The sequence below is a fragment of the Colletotrichum fioriniae genome, assembly GCF_027942845.1.
Source record: "Colletotrichum fioriniae strain IMI 355084 chromosome Unknown scaffold_4, whole genome shotgun sequence".
Taxonomy (NCBI): Eukaryota; Fungi; Ascomycota; class Sordariomycetes; order Glomerellales; family Glomerellaceae; genus Colletotrichum; species Colletotrichum fioriniae.
In genome coordinates, this window is record NW_027076840.1 from 2,700,145 (window position 1) to 2,715,437 (window position 15,293).

Sequence of the window (15,293 nt, forward strand, 5' to 3'; positions counted from 1 at the left end):
GAGACGGCTTTTAGATCCAAGACGGCTTTTATCACTGAACCGATCATCGATTCAGGGTCTCAAAGCGCGTAACGCCTTTGTCAGCTTCGTCGCGCCAATTATCAACAGCTTTACAGGGAACTCGTGCGGCGGTTTCAAATTCCATCTATACGAGCGAATGACTGGTAATTACCTACTATAGGTAAGAACGCGCCAGCCCAAGCAAGCACTGCCCCAGAACAAGATCTTAGATAAACGCGTACAAACTATCGTGTAAAATTCCGACGCCGTAGCATACGTAGCGTCAAGGAGACCCCTAAACCCTTAATCAGCGATCTGGAATTTACGTGACTACTCAATAGAGCCTTGAGCCAAGCAATCGGGTCATGCATGCCACGCGGCAACTTTAATTATGGTGCTATGGTTAACCGCCCTTCAGCTAGTCGGCTTTAATCTTACCTGTAGTACTCGGTATAGAATCTGGGGTGTGGAGTCCCTTAGCCATTGTCTCGAGTTATTGTGGCGATGCAGTTGGCGTTCGAACCTTATACGCGTATACGGTCTCAGCGAACTCCGCGTATATGCAAGAAGGCAGTTGCCCAGCCATATCGAATACATGTAAACAAAAGTTGAAGAATATACATAAAGAAACTGTTTAATCTCAAATATTCTACAAATCCCAATTTCACCGCCCCATCAGACCTACAAACGCAGTCATCGACTTTTTACAGGCAGCCTGAAATCCGATCCTTCGCCCTTCAAAACCACCGAGTCAGCACGACGATCTTAATTATTCTGTGAACGCAAGGGCAAGGGCAACAATTCTTATCGCCATGGGGCTCCGCGATTTCTTTGACGGTCGATTCTTCGATAACAGATACAAGACCAAAATTCACATTGCACAGGTCGCCCTGATGGTACTGGCCATCATCCTCACCATCTGGCGCATGGCTATGCCGGTTCCCTACACTCGCGGCAACATCATGGCGCTTACAATGGTAAGTTCTTCGTTGCAGGGAAAGCTCGCTTTTTTGTTTCAATTTGGAATCGTCGTTATCAAAGATTGGGGCTGACATTAGACGGGTACAGGGCTTCAAGTCTCTCATCATTATCGGCTACCAACTTCTGACGACTCACAAGGAGCGTTTCAAGAAGTGGGCTTCACTCAAAGCCAACGCTATTCTCAATACCATGGAGATTGTGTTTTGGTTCGTCGCCTTTGGTCTTTTGTGCCAGGCGAACGGAAGATTCTGCACGGGTGGTAGCTGTGCTATCAGCTGGATCGTGACTCTCATCGTCATGGTCTTGATGTAGGTTTCTTTGCCTCTACGCAACGGCTGGCTCGGTTCTATGTGAGATCCAAACACTAACATTCTCGCAACAGTGTTCTTGCCTTCCAGACATCAGTCGTGTCTATCAAGGACTACCGGTACTGGAAGAATTTTGGCATCAACCGAGAGACGGAGACCCAAGCAGCTTACCCAAAACCCCAAGTATGAGATGTCGGCTGCCCACTAGATGCAGGTAGCAATACGATAAGGAGACCTTTGAAAAGGCCACAGTTGGAGCGTTCCTGCACGGCGTGCTTCTCTTTGCCTCGAAGTGGACTAGTGTGGGAAGAGAGTACTTCGTCGATTGTCATCAAAGACTGGCTGGTCAGAGGTGCAAGAATCATGGAAGACGATGCGCGAAAACACGGCTGCGCCTAACATTAGGAGAAAATACGGGTTAAGACGGGGGTTGGTTTTGTGGCCGGGGGTCTCGGCTGATCCGTATCTTCGGGTCTTCTTAACATTAGCGATCAGAATGCGGGGCCGAACCCGGAGCAGGCGTTGTTTTCATATCCACAAGACAAGACCGCCCATCCGGAATTCGCCAATTCTTAACATTAGGGGAACGGAATTGAACTAGATAGGCGGGGTAAACCGCCCATGACTCAACAACAAAGATCCTGTTTGATATGGAGGGAATTTGATTCGTCTCGTTCCGTCCTTATCTCCCCCGATTTTACCGTTCTTCCCCAGCCGACCCCGCGGTAAAGCAGTAGTACGGGGTATTTATGTTCAGCATCATTCCCAATCCTCGTCAATTGGCGTGATTAAGGCTTCGCATAGCACAGCCAGGCAGTGCCATCAGCAACGAAGACTTGCATCATGTTATTAAACCCGCTTTTTGGGGCAGCCATCCTTGGAGCCCTATTGGTGTTCTACCTAGCACGCTGCTACTCATCCCCATTATGGAGAATCCCGGGACCAGCGCTCTCCAAAGTCACCTCAATCGTCCTGAGATGGCACGAGTTCGGCGCCAATCGAACGCTGTACATCCACTCGTTGCACTTGAAGTATGGCCCGGTCGTGCGGATTGCACCCAACGAAGTTTCGTATACGTCTTATGAGGCGGTCAAAGAGATTTACGGATCACTGGGAAGTGGTTATGATAAACATCGTTTCTACAACCTCTTCAAGGTTTTCGGGCGCAGGTAAGTGCCACTTTTCCATGGAAAGATTTGAGATGATGCTGATCGTGAACCTGCGCTCGTGATTTAGAACCATGTTTTCAACTCTTGTGAAGGGCGATGTAAGTTACCTAGCTCATTTACTAGTCCAAGACAGAGGAAACCTAACTTCTGTTTAGCACGCGAAGCGCAAGCGTATCATTGCTGATCGCTATGCTAATAGCAATGTGGTGAAGCCCGTAGCGCTGAGCGGTATTGAGAAGCGTGCGGAAGAGTTCGTAAGGCAGTGTGCGGATGCAGCAAGTAGAAGTGTGAATGTATATGTAAGTTCAAATCTTTAAGCACGGAGGGATGGCGGTGAACCCTGTCATCAATAACACTGACGCTATTGCCTCTGGTCACCAGGTTAAGCTTCACTCTTACGCTTGTGACTGCGTGACGCATCACTTGTTCCACCCTTACGGAACCAATAGTCTCCAAAAACAGGAAGACACGGACATGATGGAGCAAGTCACGACGGACGATAGTCTACGAAGTGAGATTGCCCGACTGGATGAGCAGTGTGTGCTTGCTAACCCTCAACTTACTAACTAGACCGCCTGATCCAGCATCACTATCCTGTCTTTTACCAGTACTTCTCTAAGATTCTTGACCTATTCTTCGATCCACGAACCACGCCTCTTGCTAAGGACTTCGTTGTTGGCGCTACCTCCAAAATCGATCCCGCGCCCTTCACCCTGTTAAGCCGCCTTCAAGACAAGAGGGAAAGCGGCAGCAGTGTCAACCAGATGGATGCCACTGACATTGCCGCGGAATGCACGGATCATATGGTAGCTGGAATTGATACAACGGGTGATTCCCTGTGTTTCTTGATGTGGGAACTGTCACAACCAGCATCTCTCGGAATACAACGGAAACTCCAAGAAGAGATTCGAGAGAACCCAGATGTCTCTTTTGATAAGCTTTCTTACCTTGACGCCGTGGTTCAAGAAGGCCTCCGATGCTATCCCGCGATCCCAATGTCACTCCCCCGAGTGGTCCCGCCAGGAGGAAAGACAGTCGACGGCTACTTTGTCTCTGAGGGTACCATCGTGAGCAGCCAGGCATACTCGGTTCATCGCAACAATGATGCTGTCTTCCCCAATCCTGATATTTTCAGCCCTGAACGCTGGTTATCTCCCACTGGAGAGGCCGAGAGGAAGAGACACATGTTTGCTTTTGCTCACGGTGGAAGAGGCTGTGTTGGAAAACAGTAAGGACTTTCCACTACCTTCCTACGGACTATAGGTGCGAGCTTCTGCTAATACTGGAATAGTCTTGCATTGGCAGAGATGAAGATTTTGCTTCGTTGCATATATGGACGGTATTCTACGGTACCGGATCCTTCCGTCACTCCCGAGAGTATGCGATCTCACGACCAGATCATTTCTGCCCGGCCATACGGACAACGGTGTCTCTTGCGATTCATTCCTATTGCGGATGAAGAGGCTGCATGAGCGACTGTTGGTCATTTTTCTTTGATCTGACATCAGGAAATATCTTTCAAATCACGACATGAGTACTTGGGCAATGCTCAAGTTGTGAAAAGGCGGACTGAAGATGATTGCAGTAGAGTTATTGATAGTTTTTAGTTCGTAGCGCTAGAACTAGACCCTGTAGACATCGTCTCGGTACAAACGAAAGCTACAATAAACTTTTCCTAGTACGAGTTGATCACCTCTAGCACGAATCACTTCCATGCTATCCGTTCACCATTATTCCGTTACTGAACAAGGATATCTGATTATCTTGCTAAGTTCTTGACGGAACAATTTCTCCTGAAAAGCATTTTGGTTTCTGTTCCTTTGAAGGAGGTATTTCGTACAATTTGTACTTCGTTTTCAATACGCAAGTCACTTACCCCATTCCGTTGTCAAAACCCGAGGCGGGAGGCGGGGCGTAAGCGCAACGGTCGTGAGGCAAATCATCCAGAGTGGAATTGGGGTCTGAAGATCTCAGGGGCTGTGGCCACCGGTAAATTCCACCGAGTCAGTGTCGGCATTTCATTAGAACCTTATTCATCGTTGGCGCTGTTGCCATGGATGGCGCAAATTGCGTAGAATCGCAATTGCGTGTTGGTGCCTGTTGCTTCAAGGCTGACGGCTGGTTTTCGACAAAATCTGACTTGGCAGCGAATCAACTGCAGCGAATTGTAGTTCGCTGCCAGGCGAAAGGGTCTTGAACCGGCGGTGAATAGCACAGCTTTGAGGGCAGCATAGAGAGGTTTAGACTCCGGCGGTTAGGCAAATTATATCGCGCATTTAATGCGAGAGCGACCGCTCCGAGATCAGCTATTCAAAATGAGTTGTCGCCATTATTCATAGTAATTAGTTGACGTGACGATGTGAAAGCTTGTCTCGGACGGAGAGATGCGCTGGTCAGGCCGGCGGACATAGCGGGCGCATGCAAAGGTTTTTAACAGTGAGTTCAAGCTCATTTTACTCAGCCCACCTTGTTGCGAACTAGTAAATTGGCATTTCTCTCTCCAGCTGTCACTCAGCCCTGGTCAATCAAAGCGCTGAACTCTAAGAGAGAGCATCTTGACCTAATCCTTGCTCGGAGAAGCTGTAATCCACCGGACGGTCCGGGATGTAGGGCCTTTTGAAGCACACAAGCACGGCCAACAGGTTGCAACTCAGGAACAAACGAAAACAAGACGATAATACGGTCTGGACCCCGACCAGGGCAAATAATATGAGAAAGACCGTCAAATCGATAGAGACAAGACTGTAGTAACCACTTGCCCCTACAGAGTCCGAGCCCGGCCTTGGACTCTGAAGATGTCCGTCTGTCGATGTGGAGCCCGTTATTCAGAGTTCGTGCTCTTTAATCAATTTGACTTCATTACCTCTTTGAGTCAAACTCTCCTTGGTGATTGGCCTTGGCTTCCAACTTTACCGGACCGCCGGGCTCAGTCGGCACCTTTTGCCTTGGAATACGGCATGTGCGGATATATAGCTTCTATAATCGCCATGTCTTAATAAAGCCGGTCTTGGAAAGAAGCACGTCTCAAGTCACTCCTTTGATCACCCAGCCATTCGTTTTCCACAACTTCTATTTGCAATGCGTTCCCACCTTTTGTCGCTATGCGCTTTCAGCGCCACATTAATTAGTGCTGCCCCCTCCGGCCTCGGCTGCTACGATGAGTCCGCCTTCAAGCCCGAAGACATCATCCAGCGCGACGTCCTCGTTGTCGGAGGTGGAGCTACCGGAACTTACGCCGCCGTCCGTCTCCGGGACCAGAACAAGACCGTCGCCGTCGTCGAGCGCGCCGACAAGCTAGGAGGCCACGTCAACACCTTCCGCGACCCCGCAACCGGCGCAACTATCGATTACGGCGTGCAGGCGTTCATCCAGAATGACCAGACGACACAGTTCTTCGAGCGCTTTAACGTCCAGCTGAACGCCTCTGCTCTGTCTCCTTTCCCGAGCAAGATTGTCGACTTCAAGACCGGCTTCGTCGTCCCCAACGCTACGGCAGTCGACCCCAACACCCTCGTCGGACCTCTGGCGAGCTACCTTTTCGCCACCCTCAACTTTGACTTCTTGGCTGAGGGCGCCTACGATATCCCCGAGAACGTCCCTGAGGACCTTCTGCTGCCCTTTGGCCAGTTCGTTCAGAAGTACAACCTGACTGAGGTCGTTCAGGTCGTTTGGATCTTCGCTCACGGTGTCGGCAACCTTCTTGACACCCCGACCCTCTACGTCCTGCAGAACTTCGGCCAGCCCCATCTTCTCGGTCTCTCCAGCGGCTACCTGTACGCCCCTGGTGGCAACCAGCAAGTGTACGACAAGGCCGGCGCTTTCCTCGGAAGCGATGTCTTGTACTCTAGCACTGTCGTTGCCTCCAAGCGCTCTGATGACGGCGTCAAGGCCGTCGTTGCCACCGCCACGGGCCGCAAGCTCATCAAGGCTAAGAAGCTCCTAATCACCATCCCTCCCACCGTCCAGAACCTCGCTCCCTTCGACCTCGACGACTCTGAGACTTCCGTCTTCAACCAGTGGGAGAACGTCCCCTACTACGTTGGTGTCGTCTCTGACTCTGGTCTTCCTGACCTGACCAACTTCCTTAACGTTGACATCACCGCCCCTGATGCCCTTCCCTCCAAGCCCTTCGTCTGGCGCCTGGAGACCGTCGGCGTTCCTGGCTACCAGACCGTCAAGGTCATTGGCGAGGCTGACTCCACCAAGGCCCAGGGCTTGGTCGCCGACGCCGTCCGCAAGGTCGGAGCCTCTTCGAACAGCACCTCTGCGACTGGCGGCGAGTTTGCCGCTTGGGAGGAGCACTCCAACCTGCAGCTTCACGTTTCTACGGATGCTGTCAAGGCCGGTTTCTACCGCGACTTGTACGCTCTTCAGGGCAAGAGAAGCACATACTACACCGGCAACGCTTGGTGCTCTGACTACTCTCCCCTGCTTTGGCAATTCACTGAGAAGAGAATTCTCCCCTCCCTGTAAAGGAGATTTTGTTCATAGAACAGCGTAATTAGTAATTTGACATATACCACTGCTGCGAACAACTTACTTGGCCTGATCAAACCAGAGAATTGCTATCATCAATCTTTGGTGCTATTGCCTATTGAGTCTTCACACTTTGACAACCCAAAGTCTGAGTGGCTACTTACTCATCGAGGAAGATTATCTTCTTATGAATATCAGTGTCGCAATGCAACATTATAAGAGTGGAAAATTTCCATTACGGACATGTGACATGACGCTGGCCCGCCGCCATGTTTGTCCTTACGAGTTTCGAATTGAGTAGTTAGAGCAACGCCCCAGCAGACTCCCATGTGAACTTTATGAAAAGATATGAATAGAACCCTGTCGAGCCAGCTTTGAGAATAGGTGCGAGGTCTCGAGTTTTCCCGTCAAATATTTAAAATTGTGACCTTCTTGTTTCTTTAATGGGCTCTCAAGTCTGACAAGAATGTTCCGTGGAGTTGATCTTAATACACTACTGGTATCCAATAACTCAAGGCGAGGACTTGTGGCATGCGAATAGTAATGTCCGGATCCCTGGGTTGGTATTAACATTACGACAACTGACTGGAGTTTAGATGTAGAATGATCCGAGGGAAGGAATGCTCTTGCTTCCATGCTTTAACCTACATGATGCCGAATTCTAGAAGACAATAGCACCAATCATAGGAACTCAGGTATCATTTCCATGAGATGGACATTGGACATATGGCTAGCTAATTCGTCAGAAACCTTCGAGTCAGATATCTGGCTCATATTTGTGTATGCCTTGATGCGCATGTGGATCTTCTGCCCTTCTCGACACTGGTTTGTCGCATCCTCGCCTGTCTTTGGCGCTGGCGAGTCTTCACCAACATCTTGGGGTGGTTCATTAATCCATCGAACTTTCCAGTTCGACGTGCCCCAGTGCCCACAAACTGTGTCTTTGGGGTGGGTTACTAATCAGCTAGAGAGCAGCATCCTCCATTCTGAACCTTCGCTCTCGCTGCATTCTCGTCTTCGTTGAATTGGAAATTGTGCACCCTGCCCATGCCGTAGATGCGGTGGCCTGGTTGCCCTAATAAGCCAGAATAGAGGGGGCTTTTGTTCAAGGCGTCGTCGCCACTCGTTCGAGTCAGAGGCTTCAAGGTCAAGTGCAGTTGCCAAGCTCTCCTCCTCCCATCTCTAAGATCCGTGTGTGTGTGTGGGGCATCTCGTATCCTGGGGCACTGTACTACTGCCTGCAGTGATCACAATGTCATCCTTGAGTTGAAAGCCTACCGAGCCGCTGTAGAGATCGTTGTATTATCACCAACCCCAAATCTACAAACTGGAATGGCGAGACAGAGAACCCAGAGCTCGATGCAATAAATTGCTTTGGTTGCAGAACAGAGCAATCGGCGTTCAAAACCCATCAATCCCGTTCCCAGAATTTAGGTATCCAGTCCAGGAAATCACAGGAGACGCCGAGTCGCATGATGGCACTCGACTAAGCCTGTTCCTGCATTGTGGGAAAACCTTAAGGCTGAGGTGATCTTGGCAATCGGCCTTTCTCCGAGAGGTCGGCCTCTGATTTTACGATTAGTCGGCGGCGCTGCGGACAGTCCCGTCCCCCGGACTCCGTGAATCGGCCGACATGGTGTCGTGGGAAGCCTAGCAAGTCATGACCAACAGAAATACCGATGCCGCTTCAGGTCGGCCTTGGAAGGGGTTTCATTGGCTTCTTCCATCAACGCATGAAAGGGCGCGCCTAATCCATGAAGTATCAAGTCGCAAATACACCGCTGCCAAGGCCCCCTGTCAGAAGTTTGAGTCCTTGGGGGGCTGGGTTAAGCTTGGTAACTAAAAATTCCGTGATCCGCCGGCGGCTAATCCCCCGAATGAGCCTATTTTGGAGGTGGGCAGCGGTCTAGAATGGCTGCTCGAGTCAGTGAGCATACTTTCTTTAGCAGCCTGTCAGCACTTTGTGTTGTAAGCGAGGAAGCATGCTGTTTCAGGCCAAGCCCGCAAACTCCGACGGAAACAACCAATAATTTGTTTCGGGTGGCCTTTGATGGGAAACCCGAAAAGATGGACAGACTTTCTCTAGCGGCTATGATGCGATTCCAAGGTAGCAAAAGCCTGTTGACTACTACAAAGAGGGTTGGGTAGATCATCTTCTCAGAACAATTGTCAACATGACCATTCACGTATGCTATCCGTAGAACATGTCGATTTGTTGAAGAAGATTAACGGGCCACCACCTTCTTCTTTTGGTTCCACATGGCTCGTCACCCAGAATAGCATGTTGTAAAACCACTTTACAAAATAGCACACCATCTCTCGTATATGTCGTCCGTTAAGGTCACCCGGTCTCACATGGGTACATAGTCTTAACATGGGGCTCTTGGGCCATTTAAGGTATTCAGTAGGGCTGGGTGCGTGTGGGGGGTGTCACATAAGGTACACAGAGGGGCAAAGTGCCAAGAAACAAAGCATTGAGTGACTGGCCTTGACATGTTCAGCTCTTTACTGCATGGTGAGGTAGTATCGTTCAGCTTTACATAGCAGAAACAGGTAGGTAGTATTATCGGCCTTGGTCAGATTGACCGGCCGCCGAGCCGCACCACCCCAAAACGGCCTGGAGATGGTCTTGGGTCAATCAATATGAGATTCACGAAGCCACCTAACCGAAGGGTGTTCGGACGTCACGAGCAATCGAAACCCGCGCCGAGAGTCCGGTAAGACTAATGACCTTGTCTTCATTGCCTTATAGGGCCTTCAATAAGACCTTCATACTTTTCCCCTGAATATTCACTGCCCCCAATACGGAGTCTTGAATGTCAAGATCAGACAAGCCTCAATCTCGGGAGGCTTGGTTAAACATCGTGGCCTGGCGACTGGTTGGCCTTAATGTCACTCACGGCCCTCAACTTGATCAGGCCGACTAAAAACGTCTAGAAGTTTGTTTAATTGCTATTCTCAACGTGAGACGAGGATTATAAATGCTTAGCTGCTTGGCAGATGTTTTGATGATCTTCAAGACAGTAATCAAGACATCATATAAGCAAAGCATCATCATCATCAGATATCCAAGTATAAAGAGCAAGCGGTCGTCCCTTTCTAAAGCTATCTTTTCTTCTTCACTCATAGCATCACTTTCCTTCCATTCACTCAGACTCAAATTTCATTCGCTTTACAGCACACCCACATTCACTTTTCAATCATTTGATTTCCAACTTTCACAATGGTTTCTTTCAAGGTCTCCAACATCCTGACCCTTGCCGCCGCCGTTGCCGCCGCGCCTACTGAGCTCCTTCAGTCCCGTGCCGTTGTGGCTCACGACGCCATCAGCCCCGTCGCTCAGAGAATTCAGACTGGCGGCCTCGGCAAGGTCATCGAGACCTTCAACCCCCTTCTCCACATCGCCCACGGTTGCCAGCCGTACCCCGCCGTTGCAGACAACGGTGACACCAGCGGTGGTCTCCAGGATACCGGCAGCTCCACCGGCGGCTGCCGCGATCAGTCCAAGGGTCAGACATATGCCCGCGCTGGCACAGTCGACGGCAAGACAGTCATCATGTACTCTTGGTACTTCCCCAAGGACCACCCCACCGGCGGTGATGTCGCCGGAGGCCACCGCCATGACTGGGAGAATATTGTCCTCCAGATCGACGACCCGGCCGCGGCTACCCCCAAGATCATCGGCGGAGCTGCCTCCAGCCACAGCGGTTACAGCAAGTCAAACGGCGCTCCTCCCATCGACGGCAACAGCGCCAAGGTCGAATACTTCACCACCTTCCCGACCAACCACGAGCTCCAGTTCACTCAGACCAAGGGCAAGACCTACCCCATCTCCGACTGGGATGCTCTCCCCGCCGCCGCCAAGACCTCTCTTCAGAACGCCGACTTTGGAAAGGCCAACGTTCCCTTCAAGGATGGCAGCTTCGAGAGCAAGGTCCGCGAGGCTCTCAAATAGATGGGCATTCCACACATGGCACCACAGCTTTATGGGTGCTCCTTTACGACTTTTATGAGTGTGTTTTTTGGTCGACCATTGTTGCGAATTTGGGATCATTTTGTTTTTTTAGCTAGCTATTTCTGATTTATCTTCCCAATACTATGAGTCTGAGTTGTTCTTTCGAAGTTTTGAAATCTTTCTTCAGTTGACAGCGTCCTGTTGTGACATGCTGAACACTAAAGGCTTCATCATGAGTGTAATGCATGCCAAGTACCTATAGGGTTCTTTGAGTTCTTGAACTCAAATTCCCTTATCTATGATGTTTCAAATTTTCAACACAGTGCCTTCAGCCATCTTACTGCTGAATATGCCACTCCGAGATCTTGAAGTGCCAGTATCGATGATCAAAGGCTCATGAATCGCGAACAGCTTTTTCTGCCCTCCATTGAGTTTCTGCGCTGTGCATGAGACGCGAGATGGCCCGACCTCTCGGGCTGTATCCACCTAACATATGGAATGTCCAACGCGTAGATCCGTTATCTTGCCGATCTCGGGCGGGAGTCGATTGACTTTCCGACATTGTCTTTAGTTGATTTATTTTCTGCTCACTCTCTCCGTAGATCCGATGCCCAACAGTTGAAACAAAGCTTTCAAGCGTCCGATATTGTAATCTGTCTCTTCACGTAATACTCAACGAAAAATGAACTTGATAACAGCCAGACTCTAGTATTTCATTTTGATCGCTCTTGGCTTAAATATGTTTTGTCTTGCCGAGGAACTCCTCTGTATCTCTTTCTCGGCCTGGATGGACTGAGCTGGCCTCTATTCCTGACTAGTCGTAAAATGGGATCATCATGGCTAGAAAAACTTACAAAAGGTAGCCTAAACTGGCATCTTTTAATAGCTGCATTAAGCTTCGCTGCTCTTTTATCACAAGAGAGTTCTTTCGACTTGCTCGGTCTAGTTGATATATCCGAAAAATCACAATTGACTAAGCGCTTGATTCACTGAACATTGACAACAACCTGGCATGAGTTATTTTTGAAAATTCCGCAAATCGATTATTGCGGTGAACAAATGATACTGGTTGTCACAGGGCAGTTGAATACCGTCGGCTCGATCTTTACTAACGCCGAGAACGTCAATTTACCATGGCGGGTGGATCTGCGTTTTCCAGCGAGTCAGTCCCACCCGTCATCCCATCTTCGGCGGAGGTGTTGAGGTCCTCTTATTTCACAACTTCATCACCCGTGTTGAAGCACGGCACTAGACGCATTTGTTGAAACCCACAGATTCGCTTCCAGAACCCCATGATTTTCTAAGATGGCCATCAGTAGCGTGGTGACTTACAACGTAGCCGTCTTCGTCAGCACTCTCTTCCTCCTCGAGGCCGGCGCCGACAAATTCGTGGACCACACGGCCATCGTCGCTCGGCGCACCGGCATCCCGGACACCCTTATCGCACTAATCACCGCCGGCGCCGAGTGGGAAGAAGTGAGTGCGGCCTCATTCTGTCTTTTTGTCATCTCGCTACCACATCATCGTCTTTACGGAGAGCAGTCTAACACTAAACCATCTTCAGCTTGCTGTGGTTGTCAGCGCGTTGGCGCAAGGCCGCGCCTCGCTCGCCCTCGGGAACATTGTCGGCTCAGCCATCTCCAACATCCTCGGCGCCTTTTCGCTAGGTCTCCTTTTCCGCAAGCAGGGCGATGCGGTGCAATTTGATCGTAGCGCTCGCATCTACTCGCTGCTGTTGCTGGGCGTGACGACCGCCATCATCCCAGTCACGTACATGCCGCGTGAGCTCCTTTGGCGAGTCACCGGCATCGTCTTGATTGTCACATTTGCCGTCTATCTACTCTCAATAGGATGGGCAATCAGCCGGGGAACGCTCGTTGCACCGGAAGGCTCAGACAGCGATAGCTCCAGCGATGAAGATGATACCTCATCCATTTCTTCAGACTCATCCATTTCTTCTCGAGGAAACAGCCGCGCTCCTATATCGCCGTCACAAGCTGAAACACAGATAACCGACGTAGAAGGCGAGCAACAACCCCTCCTCCGTCCCTCGGAACGGTTTTTAGGCCGCCGCCGCGGGTTAATCTACCACATCGCCAACCTCATCGCTGGCTTCCTCGCCATCTGCCTATCAGGCTACATCCTCTCCCACGCAGCAACCAACATCTCCGACGCCCTTGGCGCCTCCGAAGTCCTCTTTGGCATCGTCGTCCTCGCCATCGGCACAACCCTGCCGGAAAAGTTCATCGCCGTGCTCAGCGGGCGGCGCGGGCATGCTGGCATCCTGGTTGCTAATACAGTGGGCAGCAACGTCTTTCTGCTGACGCTGTGTCTGGGTATCGTCATGGTGGGCTCGGAAGGGGCGCTGGGGAGCGCGGGGAGCGTATCAGGCGCTGAGTTGGCTGTTCTTTGGGGTAGTACTGCCTTGTTTACGGGGTCGATGTGGTTAAGTGGGAGTGTTCAGCGGGTGGTGGGTGGTATTATGTTGATTGGATATCTTGGGTTTATTGTTGCGGAGTTTACTGTGTTGCGTAGATCGGGAGACTCGTAGGCTGATCACTTTCCGAGTCGTCTGTACACAAAGTGGGTTCGTGACGATACTGTAGGATGATTCTAGGCCTTCTTTTCTTCGTCTGAATTATGGTGGAATCTCAGAATGGTTCTTCGGAGATTATCTTTCAGAGACAACTGCGTCAACCATCTCACCCAGCTGTTTCTTCATCCATGGAACAGACGATAGAACCACCTTTGTCTGAACTACCTGTAACTCGGCGTTGGCAACGAGCTGCTTCGCTGCTTGGGTACCCAAGGTAGCAACCCATTTGACCGGTCAGTTTTCAGCTCCAAGGTGGTGTTCACAAAACACGCACTTCAGGCAAAACCTGTCTTGGCATAACCATCGTCAATTGCCAAAGGAGCTTTCCCCCCTTCAAGAGGTCGACTCCTCTTTGACCTAGCACTAGGTTGTGTTCCATTGGTTAATTCTACACCACAATGCCATCAAATCTGTTGGTGTCAATGGTAATAATGTAGCCTTACTTGGACTAATTCTGGTAATCTGCCGTTTCAAAGATCAAGTTCGCCCGGCACACAGGAAAACTATGCCACCGCGAGACTATTACAATTCAACTGTTGTTGGTCTGCTCATCATTCTCAAGACTATTCTCCTCTAGATTAAATGTGGGATGTGTACACTTCAACGTAGCATCGGAACTTCCGATATATGAAGACCTGGTAAATGTCTGCAGGTAAACATCCGGTTGGCCCATAGAGAGAGCCTTGTCTTGGCGCCTGCCCATTTCAATTTGAGTGCCCCCAACTCGTGTTGAACGTTTTGGTAAACTGCCGTTTGTGGTAGCTTCTTAATCAATTATGGCATAAAACCTTTTCTTGGAAGATGAAAGAGGCAATAGGCTAAATCCCCGCAAACTCGGTAGTTGAACAATACGACCAGCCAGCTGCGGCATGCTCGCTTGGCCGGCGCGAGCCGTAATTCTAACTGCGTTTAAAGATCTGACAGTTTTAGCTTGTGTCTTCATAGTTTTTGGGTATAAATGGAGCGTTCAAGCGTCTTCGAAAAGGAATGATAAAAGGCCTACAACTCAAGCCACCAGGAAGTCAAATCACCACACAATCTAGACCAACCAAAACAGTCAAGGACACTCGCAATGAAGTCCATCATCATCGCAGCCGCCATCTCGGGCGCCCTCGCCTCCCTCAACTGCACGGCCACAGCCGATGTCAAGACTTACTGCTGCCCGGACACCAAGTCCGAGCTCGTCAAGACTGGACCCGCGGGTGCCCTCATCATGATGGGCTGTGCGGCCGACAACACCAATAAGTACATCGCAGTCCTCCGGACCATGAACAATAGCTCTGAGAGTACTGATGAGAAAACAAGGAATTGGTACTGGAACTACAACGGCCTCTACACAGCCTACTCGACCCAATTTAAAGATTGCTACCTCAACACCATCCCATTCAACGACCTCAAGGGTAAGCCCAACCAAATTCCTACAAATCCAACGCCTGCACCATCATATGCCTGGACACAAAAAGCACTTGCTGACAATATGTTCCCCGATCACATAGTCCTCCCCGACTGCAAGGACGATACCTACGTCCTCGACCTTACCCGCGGCAAGTCCGGACCCCTCGATAAATGTAACCCCAACTGCGTCAGCCAGAACAAGTTCCCGGCCAACACCTACTTTGGCGACCGGCAGAAGGAGACCAATATGGCGTCTGATTTCCCGCGTCCTAATCCAAGCCCGGGATGGCCTTGGGCTCGTAGAGGGCGCAGGGTCTAGACTTTCAGTGACGAGGCGGACAACCTTGAATTCGATGACATGGGAAGAGAGATGATCACGTGAAATAGCAATGAGTTTGAGCCTTTCTTTTAGC

The 15,293-nt window shown here is 50.3% G+C and overlaps 5 protein-coding genes across 5 annotated transcripts; all 5 read left to right on the plus strand.

The window, feature by feature from the left end:
• Window positions 1-812: 812 nt before the first annotated feature.
• On the plus strand, window positions 813-1,293 carry N0V96_004569 (uncharacterized protein; the record flags this gene model as incomplete). The annotated part of the gene is made up of 2 exons (XM_053188634.2): window positions 813-977; window positions 1,069-1,293. 2 exons carry the CDS (start codon window positions 813-815, stop codon window positions 1,291-1,293), a joined length of 390 nt encoding a protein of 129 aa, XP_053054596.2.
• Window positions 1,294-5,536: 4,243 nt separating this feature from the next.
• N0V96_004570 (uncharacterized protein) lies at window positions 5,537-6,931 on the plus strand (the record flags this gene model as incomplete). The annotated part of the gene is made up of 1 exon (XM_053188635.2): window positions 5,537-6,931. The coding sequence occupies one exon, from the start codon at window positions 5,537-5,539 to the stop codon at window positions 6,929-6,931; it is 1,395 nt and encodes a 464-aa protein (XP_053054597.2).
• A 3,226-nt stretch (window positions 6,932-10,157) lies between these two features.
• N0V96_004571 (uncharacterized protein) lies at window positions 10,158-10,889 on the plus strand (the record flags this gene model as incomplete). Its single annotated transcript, XM_053188636.2, has 1 exon — window positions 10,158-10,889. One exon carries the CDS (start codon window positions 10,158-10,160, stop codon window positions 10,887-10,889), a length of 732 nt encoding a protein of 243 aa, XP_053054598.2.
• A 1,305-nt stretch (window positions 10,890-12,194) lies between these two features.
• N0V96_004572 (uncharacterized protein) lies at window positions 12,195-13,526 on the plus strand (the record flags this gene model as incomplete). Its single annotated transcript, XM_053188637.2, has 3 exons — window positions 12,195-12,365; window positions 12,454-13,303; window positions 13,507-13,526. The coding sequence occupies 3 exons, from the start codon at window positions 12,195-12,197 to the stop codon at window positions 13,524-13,526; spliced, it is 1,041 nt and encodes a 346-aa protein (XP_053054599.2).
• Window positions 13,527-14,557: 1,031 nt separating this feature from the next.
• N0V96_004573 (uncharacterized protein) lies at window positions 14,558-15,199 on the plus strand (the record flags this gene model as incomplete). Its single annotated transcript, XM_065757154.1, has 2 exons — window positions 14,558-14,885; window positions 14,982-15,199. 2 exons carry the CDS (start codon window positions 14,558-14,560, stop codon window positions 15,197-15,199), a joined length of 546 nt encoding a protein of 181 aa, XP_065614367.1.
• Window positions 15,200-15,293: the final 94 nt, after the last annotated feature.